The 16,279-nt window shown below is 47.5% G+C and overlaps 1 protein-coding gene across 5 annotated transcripts in view; it reads right to left on the bottom strand.

Moving 5' to 3' along the window:
• Positions 1-2,748: 2,748 nt before the first annotated feature.
• The window catches only part of ZNF385C (zinc finger protein 385C), a 163,577-nt gene continuing 150,046 nt past the window's right edge, over positions 2,749-16,279 (bottom strand). For 4 of the 5 annotated variants that reach the window (XM_053362302.1, XM_053362300.1, XM_053362304.1 and 1 more), the window contains 5 exons: positions 14,152-14,323; positions 11,554-11,895; positions 7,250-7,437; positions 4,682-4,795; positions 2,749-3,876 (listed from right to left, as the gene is read on the bottom strand). In XM_053362302.1, the coding sequence (XP_053218277.1) occupies positions 3,655-3,876; positions 4,682-4,795; positions 7,250-7,437; positions 11,554-11,895; positions 14,152-14,323 (1,038 nt within the window). In that variant the 3' untranslated portion in view covers positions 2,749-3,654. The remainder of the gene's footprint in view (positions 3,877-4,681; positions 4,796-7,249; positions 7,438-11,553; positions 11,896-14,151; positions 14,324-16,279) is intronic. The other variant, XM_053362301.1, reaches the window with a different exon arrangement.

The raw sequence follows: 16,279 nt of genomic DNA, 5'->3' as shown, positions 1-16,279 counted from the left end.
GTCCATAATTATCCTTGCGGGACAGCTGCTGGGTATATGTTTGCATTCAGGAGTGGCCGCAAGTTATTGGGTTTATAAGACTAAATTCTGTTGACAGCTCTCTTAAACACAGTAGAACAGTGGTTTTCAACCAATGTGCTGTGGCACCCTGGGGTGCCTTGAATGATGGTCAGGGGTGCCACGGACAACACTAGCCTCTGTCCTTCCCTCCCTCCTCTGATGCCTTCTCATGTCTCTGCCTCCCAAAGGCTTGCACAGCTATTTATTGCAGCAGCCCTGGCTATAAGCTCCCCAGGCGAATGGTGCCTCTGGGGATGGCCAGGGGGTGTTCCTCAGGCCCCTGTGGGGCAGTGGGAGGAGGCACTTCTCTTTGAGGTGGGGGGGCAGTTCAGAGACCAGGGGCGACAGCTGTGGCTGCCCAGAGGACTCTCAAGGAGAGGGGAGCAGAGAAGAAGCTAAGGGAACATTCAATGGTATTTGAAAAGGGGCGAAGGGCTCCTGGCTCTGCAGGCAAGGGGTGGCATAACTAGGCTCCTGAGCCCCCACAGGGGTGCCGCAGAAAGAATTTAGTTGTTCAAGGGAGCTGTGGACCCAAAAAGGTTGAAAACCTCTGCAGCAGAATATCACCACCCGAGGCGGCAAAGAAATGCCACTGCTTTGCAGAACCTTGTACAGCCAACCGTTCGGAATCCCAGCAGAAGCCAGGCCAGATTCCTTTGGGAAGTTCGTAACCTGGACATGAAGCCCAGGGTCATCTGCACTTGCTGTTTGCCCTCATTGTTTGGCACCCCCCAGCCTTTAGAATCTGTGGTGCCCCAAGTAAAGAAGAGACTTCTCAGAAGTGTAGCCAGGAGAACTGCCCAGCACTTGATGGAGCAGGGCCACTGCTTAGGTGGTGGCAGAGCACATGCCTGGTGAGTACAACATCCCAAGTTCAGTTTCTGCCACCTCCAATGAGCAGAGCTCAAGTGGCAGGGCTGGGAAAGACCACTGCATGACAGCTTGCAGAACGGAGACAGGAGTGGGCTACACGAGGAGGTGGCAGGGAAGCAGCTGTGGAGCTCTACCACTTGGCTGAGAAGGGCACAGGTGAAGAGGATGGAGTGGCAAGGTAGGCTTAGGCTTGGACACGGAAGGAGGACCAGGTGGGTAGGACTCCTGGAACCCTCTCTTGATGCACCTGTCAGTTTGTGGCAGAAGTACCACTTTGGTCTGCTGATGCACCGAGCCCGAAGACAATCAAAGGGGAGGAAGTGGCTATTAGGTTTTAGGGCACTCTTTCAATACACGATTGTCTGGCGAATTTAATAATAACTTCTGATAGGGTGCATGTCCTTGCATTTCAGTTCACCCAGGGGTAATGTCGCTGGGGTGCGCCTGTCGCCACTTGGTAAACAGGTCGTTTGTATTTTCCTGCCAGGTGGCAGGGCATTTTACCAATTCACCTCCTGCTTCCGTTGTTGGGCGCAGAAGTGTGGTATCTGGTAAGCAACCAAAAGGGAATCACTCCTCAGCCATGTGCTTTCAGTGTAAGGTTTGCAAGCAGTCATTGATGCTGGAGGGCTCTCCTATAATTTTCCTTCCAGCATGCAGTCTGCTTCCCTTGCTAAAGGAACAGAGAGCTTTGTGCTTTGCAGGCACTTGCTTCCAGCCTGTGGCATGGATTGTGCAGGCTGACAGCAGACTCATCCACATTTCACTTGTCCTTGAAAACTTTTTTTTCCATTTGCCCCGCCGCTTTCCCCAGGAAAACCCACTCTAACACTGAATTGCGAATTTGCAATCTGCAGAAAAACCCAACTGATGTTTGCTCTGATTCAGCGGTAAAGAGCAGGGGAAAGCGGAGGGGCGATCCCATCCTATTTTGCAGCATAGGAGAAAGGACAGTAGTTTACAATTATTTCTAGCCTTTTGATTCTAGGAACTCAGCGGCTGATGTTTACAGTGAACCTGAAGTATCCAGGGATCTGGCTTCAGCTCACATTGTTTTCTAGGAATAAGCTGCAAGATCTGTGATAGATGCAAAAACGTTACATCAGAACTGGTTCTTGGTAAGCTGTTCCCAAGAGCAACCTTTTACCTTCTGAACTCTTCAACCAAAAGCCAAAATCTGGGTATCCACCACCACACAGACACCACCAGCAAGATCTATTGAAAATGCTCCCTGACGTTCCTATTTCACACAAACCTCCTTCCCCAACCAGTAGTGTCCAACTGAACCCTACTTTGGGGGATGATCCATACTGCACAGACATGAATATGTAAAACATTAAAGAGGAGTCTAACATCTCTAAACACTCGTGGACATTTGAGGGGACATTCATGACTTCCTGGTGTACGTTCAGTATGTGTTTAAAGAACATAACCTTCCCTTCACATGCTGCAACTCTCATGACACCAGACACTGTTGCATGTGTGAAAAAACACAAGTGCCATGTAAAGTATGAGTGGTCCTAATAGCGGAGAACTCCTGGCTCTTGGATACTCCTTTTCCAAAACACATCTAAATCCTATTCACTTTCCAAAGCTGTGGATAAAAATACTGTTTCAAAAAATGAAAAACACCAAAGTTCTGGCTCATTTTGCACCTACAACCTATGCAATACTCCTTCACATTCGCTCTGTCTCTCTTTTAAACACACACATGAACCCAAGCAGGAACCAAAATCTGGGCTTTTCAGTTCCTAATCTGAAAACCATTTGGTCGTTTTGAAAACTTTTTTTTTTAAAAAAAATATTTTTGCCATCTGACATTAAACATTAAGGCTTGAGATGGTGGGGAGGGTTTAATCTGTACTCTCTGTGTGTCTCTGTGTGTAACTAATTTTGTTCGTATGAGAAATACTCATTTTGTGCATACCCTTATTCTCCCTCTAATGTCTCTACTCAACAAACTAGCTCAATCCCTTCAGTAGTACAGGGGTATTCTAGCACTTCTCATTAAAGGGAGAAATACTAACATTCACCTACATGCCAGAGTCTGAGGACCAAGCAGACATGGCGTTAAGGTTCTGTGACAGGAACTCCTCATGTCTTCTTTATTTTGAAAAAGCAGCGGGGGGGGGGGCAGGAAGTGATCTGGATCAGGGCTACAGCATGTGGGGAGAGCCCCCCCCCATCTAAACCTGGCCTCCCCCCCCCACATTTGCTTGTTGAAAAGGTGAGTACATCCCACATCACATCCTCTTTGGACCTCAGTTATTCACCACCCAGAAAACCCCAGACACTGAATCTCACATGGTTCCTGGATGGCAGTAACCCTGTGTAAAATGGCACCTCCAGATGTCCAGATTTCTAATGAACCAAATGTTCTTGACATGCTCCACCTGCTCACCTGGATAAGGTGGGTTGTGCTCCTAGGTAGATCATCCAATGCCGGAAAACCTGGCACATGGCAGGCCTGCCTGAAACTAAGAGGGAGGACAACAGAGGCAGACAGAGGGGAATACTCTCTTTCCCCAATGTGTAATCAAAACAATGACATAGGCGGAAAGGGAGATGAAAAGATTGGCGCTTAAAGCAGTGGAAGGTTTCTGGTTTGCCTCTGCTCAGAGTACAGCCTGATTAAGATGCCCTCCTTCCCTGTACTGCTTCTCCCCTGATCTTCCCCACATTGGTTAACTAAACGAACCCAAAAAACCGTGCCAAAGTTCTCTAGTAGGGGGCAAATACGATAGGGCCTGTAGCCGCTCGCACAGGGCCTGGGGGGGTTCGGAAAAGCGCTGGTCCAAAGATGGGAGCTTGGAAGAGGGTAGCGGCAGCTGGTCGGAGCGTTAGCGGGCTGGGGAGAGCACACATGGTGGCCGGGGTGAGGGGGCCTGGCAGGAACCGTGCAGCCAAGGTCTTCGTAAGGTGCTTCTGCAAAGCCAGTTTGGACTGTGGGAGGGAGAGAAGGAGGGCGGGGGCAGAGACACACAGAAAGAGAGAGAGAGACACGCACCATGTGAATCAATGAGCTGCAACAGGAGAGGGGGACACAGTGCAGTTAACTTAAGCCGGGCCCTACTAGGCCCCAAGCCCAGAATCTATTTTGAAAGCCTTGGCTCAGCCCTGGAAGGTGTGAAATAACAGTAAAGACAAACAATGCTCCTGAGCATACACAGAGGGCACTTCTGCCACACTGAGCAGTAAGGCCAACCCAAACCACATCCGAGATTGTGGACTTGGCTTCCAGGGTCATGCTGTACCTTCCAAAGGAAACTCAAGCCCTGGCACCGCTCTTTATAGATGTTAAGGATTTAAAAACCTTAGTAAAACACTGAGAATGTTCCCAAAATCTTGTTGTTGCCTTGGACCATAGATTCAGCTTACAGTTTACAGTTAGCAACCCACCCACCACACCTAATAACACTTGATCCCCTCCCAAAAATAATGAATTCAAAAAGATGTGGATAAAATCGGCCTTCCTACGGTTTCATTTGTGATTTCAAAAGCTGACTGCTCAGCTTTTTAAAAAGCTGGTGCTCTACTGCTGAACTAGTGCCCTCCTGCCATGTTATGCCACTACCTTTCTCTCTCTAACTTCCCAACGACAACAATGCCTGAAGTTTTGCTGCACTGTTCAGCACCTAAAACAAGAAGGGGGACCAGGATCCCCAGAGCAAACCCATAGCTCCAGCCGCTCTTTTAAGGTATTTTCCAATAAGTCGCACAGTTGGTCAGCACCTCGAGTGACAAGTACCTTCAGAATACTCACTGCCAGGGCCGTATTCTTCTGCAGCTTGCTGTATGGGCTATATTTGGGCTTTGCTGGCTTCCCTGCCAGTCTGTCCTTATGCCGCCTGCTGTTCATGTGCTGTGGGTGGAGACAATCAGACGTTAAACATTAAAAACTTCCCTAAACAGGGCTGCCTTCAGGTGTCTTCTAAAAGTCAGATCAAAGGGACACGGGTGGCGCTGTGGGTTAAACCACTGAGCCTAGGACTTGCCGATCAAAAGGTTGGCGGTTCAAATCCCCACGACGGGGTGAGCTCCCGTTACTCAGTCCCTGCTCCTGCCCGCCTAGCAGTTCGAAAGCACACCAGTGCAAGTAGATAAATAGGTATCACTCTGGCGGGAAGGTAAATGGCGTTTCCATTTGCTGCTCTGGTTCGCCAGAAGAGGCTTAGTCATGCTGGCCACATGACCCAGAAGTTGTACGCCGGCTCCCTCGGCTAATAAAGCGAGATGAGTGCTGCAACCCCAGTCGGCCACGACTGGACCTAATGGTCAGGGGTCCCTTTACCTTTACCTAAAAGTCAGATCACTTTTTTATTTCCTTGACATCTGATGGGAGGGCATTCCACAGGACGGGTACAGGTTAAGTTTTCTAATAAATTGTGGAGACCTTTTTTTATTAGGTGATTGCAATGTACATAATTTAGAATAAAAGGAGGCAAATTCTGTGCAGATGTTTTATGAGAGAATGTTTTAGTGCCATCACTTTTTTTAATACAGTCGTACCTTGGAAGTCGAACGGAATCCGTTCCAGAAGTCCGTTCAACTTCCAAAACGTTCGGAAACCAAAGCCCCACCAGACATTCGGGTTCCAAAAATAGTTCGCAAACCAGAACAGTCACTTCCGGGTTTGCGGTGTTCGGGAGTCAAAATGTTCGAGAACTAAGCTGTTCAAAAACCAAGGTACGACCGTACTGTGTACCCTTCACTTAGATTTTTTCTTCTTTTTACTAACTTCTTTATGGAATAGTTCTAGTTGTTATGTAACCTAAGCCTGCCTTCAGGGATATGTCTGTGAACCTGAATGAATCTGTGAGTAAGCTGATTTTATATTAACATTAAACAGATTCTTGTGTTTATTCTTTTAAAGAGGGATTAGAAGGGATTTTACCAGGAAGGAATGTTTAACAGTAAGACTCAGATGAGTCAGCAACAAGCTGATCGCTGCGTAATTTAAAAAGGGGGATGTTTGGAACTCTGCTAGAATATGGAACTTGCTAGCGCAAGTTAGGAAGGATATGTTTAAGTAATATATCCTCTCCTGCCTCCTTAATCATCCCCACAAAAACTGATTTTTAAAATATATTTTAATCATATAAGCCCCATTTTTGGAAGAGTTGTAGTAGTTTGAGGGTATTTTTGCCTATCTTTTAAAAAGCTCCTCCAGGTGGCGCCCTTGCTCAACTCCTTGTACATTAAGGTTGAAGTCGCCCCCTAGTATGGCTTCTCCTTCAGCAAATTTATTGAATTTACAACCATACATTCTGAACAAAAGTCAAGTTGTTTCTAGTTTGATGCAAATATAGAACAGGGTTTTTTTAAAAAATATATATTATTATTACCATTCATTGTCCCTTTAATAAATATGCATCCACTATTCTTGTCTTTCAGTATCAACTGGGTTTTAAAGTTTATTCCTTTGTCAAAAATGATTGCTACTCTCTGTCCTTTACTTGAACCTGATGCTATCACTTGGTGAGGGGACCAATTTCCTCATGCCATTTGTTTTTCAGTGGAAACTCCACAATACAAATTTGGGGGGAAATCTGTAAATAAGAAAGAGAGCGCGCGCAGTGCAGGGGGATCACCTCTCTCAAAAATTTTGAGGAACACCCATCTCCCCCCAAAAAAATATTCACCTAGAGTATTTCTTATTCACTTTTTATTCAACTGAAGTTGAAAAAAGCTCTCAAATATGGTGGAAATCCTTTTAAATTTCAGAATTACGGTAGCTAAATATGTCCAGGTTAAAGATTCTGCTTCCAACAGCTCCAACTCTAGAATTTTAGGGGGAAACCCAGCCTGGAAACTTCACTGAAAAATCTCAGAAGGTTTGTAGAAATGTTTGTCTGTTGTAGCTAAAACAAAGAGTTATGTGGCAAATGGAAAACTAACGTGTTTACTTCCACTGTGGGTTTTCAGGAGCAACATAACATCCAAGGAGGTTAAAAGTGCTTCTTTCCCATTTCAGATCATGAAATGCAGAATTATTGCCCTAACTCTGAAGTACATTTGTTTTCTTTCAGTGAAGTCATGAAATGTGAATGGCTGAGTTAATGTTTATATGATCCCCGCCTGGCTGGGATCACTTTAGGAAGGAGAAGAAACCCTAAAATAAGGCCAGAAAAGCAGCCACAGAGGGGAAATAGCAATAGCCGTGCACAGCTCTGAATCAGCAAGTTTCAACTGTGGATTTTTTTCAGGAAATATTTTGGCCTCAGGAATATCGGTCTCACGACCCACGTCATAACAGTACGGCCAATCAGAGCAGCCGAAGGAGAAACTCTCTTTCTGCCCGGACCATTCTGCTTACCTGATTAAGCTGGGTTTCTGAGTTGACAAAGATCTCGCACACCTGGCATTGGAAGGCTTTGTTTTGGATGCTGAGGCTGCCTTTGCTGCCAATCCGCTTGGGCTTGTGCCCTACTCGAGAGAGGATCTTGCCCCTGCCTCGCCTTGGCAGAACGGCTTGGCCTTCCAGCATTGACTTGTGCTTTGCTCCTGGGGAAGGGGGAAAAAGAGAGAGCGCTTGAGTTCAAGGAGAAGCAGCGACCGCTCCTTGGGTCTTGGAAATGTGAGGAGTTTCAGGATAAGAGGCATGTATGGGGTCAAAGGATACCAGAATGAAGGCAGCTGCTGCCACACTGGAAATGCTAGCCCTTAACAAGTGCTACCTTAGGCAGTCTCCCCGAGTGACCTCGTAATTCTCATCTAGCAGTGGCTACATGCTGAACAAAACAAAGACTCTGTGATTTAGCCTTGCCAAGAGTCTTCGCAAAGGAGAGTGCTGGACAGAAAAGGAGAACATCTAGCCTGCAGGCCAAATAAGACCTGGCAGGGGTCCTAATTTGGCCCCAAAGGCCATTTCCCCCCCAAGCCATGCCCACCCGACCCACATCGGATGTCAAACATGATGTCAAGTGTCACGGGAGGTGAAGACCAAGAACAATCAGGAACCCTAACAAGTGTTCTCCCCAATGTTCCTTGGCTTGAACCCAGTCACTTTTAAACTTGCTGCCAAGTGCAAGGCTCAGTCTGGAACTTTGGAATACAGTGGTACCTCCGGTTACGTACTTAATTCGTTCTGGAGGTCCATTCTTAACCTGAAACTGTTCTTAACCTGAGACACCACTTTAGCTAATGGGGCCTCCCACTGCTGCCACACCGCCGGAGCACGGTTTCTGTTCTCTTCCTGAAGCAAAGTTCTTAACCCGAGGTATTATTTCTGGGTTAGCGGAGTCGGTAACCTGAAGTGTCTGTAACCTGAAGCGTATGTAACCTGAGGTACCACTGTATAGCTGATTCTTGCAAAAGTGAGGACTGAAGTCACAGCTGGTCAGCCTCCCTGAGTTCTTTTGCAGGCGTGGTTTGACTCCAAACCACACCTGCAGAGGAACGTTCTCCCTTTTCATCCTGGCTTTAACTCAAGCTGTGCTGCAAAGGAAAAAGGGAGCCAGCTGACCTCAGGGGATTGTCAAGTGGGCAGCCCCACCTGCCTGTCAATGTAGCCAGCTGAGGGTGGGGGAGCTCAGGATCTGGCCTGTCAGTGGGATCCTGCCCCCCACCCCTGAGGTAGGGCATTACAGTGGTACCTCGGGTTACATACGCTTCAGGTTACATATGCTTCAGGTTACAGACTCCGCTAACCCAGAAATATTACCTCGGGTTAAGAACTTTGCTTCAGGATGAGAACAGAAATCGTGCAGCGGTGGCGCCGTGGCAGCAGGAGGCCCCATTAGCTAAAGTGGCGCTTCAGGTTAAGAACAGTTTCAGGTTAAGAATGGACCTCCGGGACGAATTAAGTACGTAACCAGAGGTACCACTGTATTGTAGTTTTCTCGGCATGTATGTGTGTTAGTGAAAACTACAAAGGATTTCTGAGCTCCTTCCCTTGCTCCAAGCCTATTTCTAAATTTGTAGCCCTGGCTTTTTTCTTTTTTCAAAAAAAGCAGTAGGCTGTGCCATATATTCCAAGGACAGCTGTCCTTATCTGCCATGAGTCAAGGGTATATGGTTTGGTGCCAGCTTTTATGAACATAGGAATAGTTCTATGCATTGCTTTCTGTTAAATTCAAAACTGAAGTGTCCCCTACACATTATTTCTTTAAAACAAACACTATGGTATATGTTTATGTGTTCTTTTTGTGCTGTATACTATATATGTTAATCTTATTAAGCCTGAATCACACTGATATTTCAAATACGCTCCAGGGATCACAAACTGCATTATCTTCCCTGGTGCTGAAGTTGAACAGGAAAGCAAAGACAAATCCCAAATGAATACATTTTTTTTGGTGTTTATTTCTAGCTACTCTGATTATTTCAATTCCTTGTCCTGTTTGAAAGTGTAAGGCATCAAAAATGACAGCCTGAAAAATTAAGGGTGAGAGCAATGCTGGATGCCCTTTGTTATCTCACCAAGAGAAAGTTCTGCATAGAATTTAAAAGCAACTTTTCTTTGGATCAACTAAGGAGTCACAAAGAAGCAAGCAAGCTTCCCGAGTTCATAAAAATCCTTCATCAGGAGAGACCGGGGGGGGGGGGGAGAGAGAAGAAAGGGAGGGAGAAATAGACGTTACTAAACATGACAAAAAGCCCAAGCCTGCAACGCGGAACAGTTGATGGCATGGAGGAGATGCTAAAAGAAACCTACATTATGTAAGGCTTGCAGCAAGAAGATCTCATGTTGGCACGGTAGGGTACAGGAAGAGAGGTACAAAGCTGCTCTCTCTCAGATTTGAAATATAGGTTATGTACACATCAGCGGCTTAAAAGGGAGCAAGGTTGCTTTCCCCTCTACTGTGTTTCAAGTTGCATTTTTATGCGGCTGTACACATCAGAGGAGCTGTCATTTGTACATGCACAACAGAAGCCCAAAATGTACACACTTCATTCAGCTTAACTGCAAGCTTGCTTTTTCCAATCAGATGGAAGCTGGTTTGAGGGAAAGCACATCAAACAGGGGTGTTTCTCAAGAAACTACAGGATACCTAGGAATTGTGGCTAACGTCATGAGTACTTGGCTTCAAATACCAGCAGTGGGAGTGCACTGGAGCCAGAGTAACGAGTAATGTGTATACAGCCATAAAAGCCAGAGGTTTTTTGTCTGAATAGAATCTGGAATCTCAGCTTTCCCCTCTAGACATGCTGTGGGTTTATAATGGTATTTGAAAGTCTTGCAGTCAGTGCCCTTGCAAATAACGCCCCCCTCCAAAAAAAACTTACTAGCCCACCCTCACCGAACCACGCAGTAAGTGGTGACATAAAAATAAAAAAGAGGCAGTTGTTATCAAGTTTTCTACCTAGCCACTTGGAGGAAACTTTCACCAGAGGAGACCAGGTGAGTGGTTATTTCAAAGTCCGGGAGGCAATGTCAGCAAAAGATTCCTGTGTTCAAGGCAGGAGGTTTCTGTACACTATCTCAACCTCACGGCCTTAAAGTCACATTTTCCATATCCACTGAGCTTGTTCACATGCAACGTTAGACCATAGATTACAATAAACTATGGTTTAATGAGCACAAACACTTTACTCCTCTTCCATTACTGACCAATGCCACACACAGGAGGAAATAAGATAGGAACAAGACAAGAGTCGGGTTTGTTACATAGGAACTCACACCCATGTTGTGTTTCTCTCCAAACAAACCACGAGCAGAAGCAAAGGTTTGTTCTTAACGTTTTTAAGAACGTTGTGTACAAACTGGGCAACTATCTGCTAACATCTTCGTATCGTCCCTTCACTGTTCCATGCCACAAAATCCTAAACGGTGCCAAGCTAACATTCAGGTTCTGAACACAGGTTTATCATCAGCTGATCTGCCTAAAGTTATGTAAATTAGAAACCTTTCATTTTAGCACAACATTTGTGTTTCCTTGGGGCAAAATTTAGTTTCTCTTTTTAGGGGGGGAAATCTGAGAAAGCGTGGCCTTAAAAGATAGGTATGCAATTTTACCATCCTCAGATATCACGTATACTGGGGCAATGAGGCGGGATGCTACACCCTCAGGCTGTGTACAGATAATTATTTCTGTGCAACGAGGAAAATATCTTCCCTCCTACTGCTGCTATGGGATGAGCACTCACCCATCATCAGTAGCTAGATAACTGGACAAACACATTTCAGAGGGGGAAGTGAGTCTCCATGGGCTGCATGCAATCGGCTCCGAACACACATACGTGTATGTGGAGGCTGGCCCCAGCTTTTCTGGGATTTAGCTTGATACAAGCCAACAAGGGACGCCGGTGGCGCTGTGGGTTAAACCACAGAGCCTAGGACTTTCCGATCAGAAGGTTGGCGGTTTGAATCCCCGCGACGGGGTGAGCTCCCGTTGCTTGGTTCCTGCTCCTGCCAACCTAGCAGTACGAAAGCACATCAAAGTGCAAGTAGATAAATAGGTACCTCTCCGGCGGGAAGGTAAACGGTGTTTCCGTGTGCTGCTCTGGTTCACCAGAAGCGGCTTAGTCATGCTGGCCACATGACCCGGAAACTGAACGCCAGCTCCCTCAGCCAGTAAAGCGAGATGAGCGCCGCAACCCCAGAGTCGGCCACGACTGGACCTCATGGTCAGGGGTCCCTTTACCTTTACTTTAAGCCAACAAAGGGCTCCTTCTTACCAGAATTGTGAGCCTCGAGCTGAGAGGCAGAGTTAACTGTCACCTTGCAAGTGGGACAGTATAGGTGCTGCTTGCTCTTCTTCCCCTCTTTCTCCGCGTCTGGCGCTGAGCTGGTGCTTCTGCCCAGTTCAGTGGCTGGAGTCTCCGCTCCAGGCGCCGCAGACGATGACGACACACTTGCAGTGTCTGGAGCTCCTTCCGACGGCTCCGAAACAGGTGGGGAGACGAGGGACAGGATTCCGCCAGCCAGCTCGGCAGGTGACTCCTCAACAGGGGACATCAGGATGAGGCTGCAGGGCTCTGCTGCCGGCTGATTCAATCCCAGCAGGCCATTGGATTGTGCTAACAAAAGAGAATGAAACGTTTTTATTTTCCCTTGGAGGATGTTGCAGATTCCCCCCTTCCTGCTTTTTTCCTCTAGACTGGACCTTGGCCACCGCAGAGACAGGAACATAGGAACTCAGAACATTGGCCTATATTGAACAGTACTGTCCACAATGACTGGCAGGTGCTCTCTCCAGGGATTTCAGACCAGACATTCCCAGTCCTACCTGGAGATGCTGGGAATTACACCTGGGAATGCAGATACAGTGGTACCTTGGGTTAAGTACTTAATTCGTTCCGGAGGTCCGTTCTTAACCTGAAACTGTTCTTAACCTGAAGCACCACTTTAGCTAATGGGACCTCCTGCTGCTGCCACACTGCTGGAGCACAATTTCTGTTCTCATCCTGAAGCAAAGTTCTTAACCTGAAGCACTATTTCTGGGTTAGGGGAGTCTGTAACCTGAAGCGTATGTAACCTGAAGCGTATGTAACCCAAGGTACCACTGTACACTGTACTCTACTGCTGAGATACAATCCTTCTTCAGAGTAACCTCTTTTTAACTGAAGCTGCCCTCTAAAGCTGATCAGTGGTGTGCAGAGGTAGCCCTAGGATTCCTTGAGCTCTTGGTGCCCCTCCCTGCCCCCCAAAAATCTGAGAAGCAGGTGAGGCTGCCTGGACAGGAGGAACACACTTCCTTGGGGCAGGATGGGGTACCAACACTGCTCTCTGCCTGAAAGCCACACACTCCAAGGATCCCTTTCCATTCCCTCCGGAGGCGGCGGCAGCAGCAGCAGCAGCTTTTCCTGCTGGAGATGCTGGCAGATTCCTTCTTCAGACAAAGCAAGTGCTGGAGTGCTAAGTCGGAGGGAGGAGGGCACTCCAGGTGTCATGGGAAGACTCCAACACCTGGCAGGTGATTTTTGCGCCTTCCACCTGGCGGAGACCGGTTTCGCCAGCCCCTCGGAATGCCTCTGGTGGTGAGGCAGGGGCTTTTTCAACCATATCTGGAATGACCTCTCCAAGGGAGACCCGCTTTTCCCAGAATGGGATGTAGTACTTACACTAGGGGAAGTGAGCGGCGCTGTGGTCTAAACCACAGAGCCTAGGACTTGCTGATCGGAAGGTCGGCGGTTCAAATCCCCACGACAAGGTGAGCTCCCATTGCTCGGTCCCAGCTCCTGCCAACCTAGCAGTTCGAAAGCACGTAAAAGTGCAAAGGATAAATAGGTACCGCTTTGGAGGGAAGGTAAATGGCGTTTCTGTGCAGTGCTGTGGTTTCTCCAGAAGCGGCTTAGTCATGCTGGCCACATGACCCGGAAAAACTGTCTGCGGACAAACGTTGGCTCCTTTGGCCAGTAAAGCGAGATGAGCGCCGCAACCCCAGAGTCGTTTACGACTGGACTTAACTGTCAGGGGTCCTTTACCTTTACACTTACTCTAGAGGAGGTCTGGTGTCAGTTTCCCTCTCCCATATCCAAAATAGCAGCTGCACAGAGGAGGGCCCACTGCACATCAGGACCGTGGGTGGATGAGAAAGAGATTTAACAATTTGCCAATGCCATTTTCCTACCGAAAATCATCTCTCCTTCATTGCTATTTGCTGCTTCCCTTCTGAAATGGCTAGCAGTGCATGGGGAGGGATTTTCAGTGGGAAATGACACCCTACCTCATTGTATTTATTTATTATTATCGATGAACTTCTCTAGGTAGCTCAGTTGGTTACAGCATGGTGCTGATCATGCCAAGGTTGCAGGTTCGATCCCTGTATGCGACAGTGGATTATTCCTGCATTGCAGGGGGCTGGACCAGATGACCCTCAGTGTCCCTTCCAACGCTACAATTCTATGATTCATTGCACTTATAGTCTACCTTTTTCTCCGAAGAACTCGAGGTGGTTCCATGGTTCTTCCCACTCCTCATTTAATCTCCACAACAACCCTGTGAGGTTGGTTAGGCCAAGAGTGAGTGACTGGCCCAAGGTTGCCCAGTGAGATTCATGGCTGAGTGGGGATTTGAACCCAGATCCTAGTCCTGCACTCTACCCATGACAGCACACTAGCTCCCATTGTGGCGGGAGGCAAAGGGATGTGTTCGACGCCAGGTCTAATTTGACCAAGATTAACTAAATAACCCCCACATACCATCTTATATTGCCTTAAAAATGCGTCCAGGTTATCACCCCACCCAGTTTCCAAGAAGTGGAGAGAGCATTTCCACAAACTCAGAACGTCACGCAGGACGGAGGACAGGGCTTTGTGGGCCACCACTGGTACCTGCATTGTTGTGGCCGGTGTCTCCGCTGAGGTCTAGCGCGGTGTCAAAGTCAGCAGCTGTTTTTTCTTGGCTGCCGCTGCCATCCACAGTCTTCTGCTTGTTTTTCACTGCTTCAATGGCTTTGAGTCTCCGGGCATGCTTGTGGCCTCTGTAATGCGCCTCAGCTTGATTCTGCGAGATGGCAAATATGGAGCGATGAGAGAGGGAAAGGTGGTTTCAAAGGCCATTCTACAGTAGAGTGGTACCTTGGGTTAAGTACTTAATTCGTTCTGGAGGTCTGTTCTTAACCTGAAACTGTTCTTAACCTGAAGCACCACTTTAGCTAATGGGGCCTCCTGCTGCCACTGCGCCGCCGGAGCACGATTTCTATTCTCATCCTGAAGCAAAGCTCTTAACCCGGGGTAATATTTCTGGGTTAGCGGAGTCTGTAACCTGAAGCGTAAGTAACCTGAAGCGTATGTAACCCGGGGTACCACTGTACATAAATTCAAAGAAAGTCTATGGCTCGTCCACATTTCTGTTTGTCCTGGGCCTAGAAAGTGTCCGCGAGGTTTCATGTTTGCCCGTGCTTTCTAGGCAAAGGCCCAAGCGGTTTTCATTTTGCCATGCCGCTTTCCCCAGGAAAACCCTCTCTTTACTGCTGAATCGGAGCAGAAGTCAATCTGCAGAAAACCCAATGGACATTTGCTCCGATTTAGCGGTACCCAGAGGGTTTTCCTGGAGGAAAGCAGTAGGACAACTGGAAGTGCAGATGAGCCCTTAGCTGGTGGAACTACACTTAGAAGGAGGATTTATTTATCTTGCACCTGTCACCCATTCCTTCTGGGGTGCTGGAGAGCACCACAGGCAGCAAAAACAAAACTTGAGTATTTAATCCCTACATGCAATTCTGTGTACATCCCCTCCCCATCCCTAGAGGGAAATGTCTTTGGGGGAAAAGTAGGAAAGGTCCAGAAGAGGGAGACAAAACTGACAGGGTGCCATGGCTTGTCCGCACTTAGAAAACATGGGCCCGAGAGCTTTTTCGTTTGCCCAGCCGCTTTCCCAGGAAAAACCTACTCTTTATCGCTGAATCAGAGCAAACGCCAATCGGCAGGAAACCTGAAGAAGTGTGGATGAGTCCTTACTCTCCAAAAGTGAAATTGACCCAGACTTGCTTTTTTTTTAAAGAGCACAGCATAACACGTGACCTTAGGGCTGCTTCCCACAACATTTTAGAGTGGGTGCTGGGGAGTGGTAGGAAACTCTGGCGCTCGGAAGAGTTCCCCATTGCCTGCCTCCTCAATCTGTGTGCAAGGGGGTTGGCAACAGCCCCTCCTACCTCAAACATTATGCAAACGAGGACGAACCGCCAAGCAGCACCCTCATTTTAATTCAGATTGGATTTTAAGTTTCCATGAATTTGCCGCAGAGCTATTCATTCTGGCGACAATGGGGAGAATTGTCTCTGACTGCTAAACACACAAGCATTTTTTTGGGGGGGGGAGCAGGGGAGGGTGGTCACTCAGTATCCTTTTGTAGTCTTTTTTTAAAAAAAATATTATCAGCATCGCACAGGCAGGGGGACATGAAGTGTGTGCTAATTGATTCAACCTTCCCACAGAAAGGTGGGGAAGGATAAAGGAAAGAATATACCCTATTACACACACACACACACACACACACACACACACACACAAACATATTCTGGCCTGCGCGCCTGTGAGCATACAGTGCATGTTAGACATGCACCCCAGGAAGTGACAATAGCTGACAGTCACGTCCTCCTCCTCCTCCTCCTCCTAAAGGATATAGATTTAGCTATGTTACTTTATTTTGTATGTTGAAGCTGTTCGCCGTATGCGTTCGTTTATGACGCCTCCCATTTTTATTTCCTTTTGCCCAAAAGCTCCTTTTGAAACAAGCAATGGGTTGCATTTAATCAGGGGCAATGTGCCTTATCTCCACTTTGCCAGGCAGTGAACAATGCCAGGAATTGAATTATATGGGTGCGCAGCGTGAGGGAGGGAGGGAGGGAGGGGTGAAAGTTGTCACGGTATAAAACGGGAGGCTTATAGCAAAAAGCAAGGGGTGGAGTGTGTGAGAGAGAGTGGTGGGGCAGGGTGAGGCAAGAAGGAGACACACTGC

The sequence above is a fragment of the Podarcis raffonei genome, chromosome 13, assembly GCF_027172205.1.
Source record: "Podarcis raffonei isolate rPodRaf1 chromosome 13, rPodRaf1.pri, whole genome shotgun sequence".
Lineage (NCBI taxonomy): Eukaryota > Metazoa > Chordata > Lepidosauria > Squamata > Lacertidae > Podarcis > Podarcis raffonei.
Note: the sequence above shows the minus strand (reverse complement) of the source record. Positions and strands in the feature narration are given on the sequence as shown.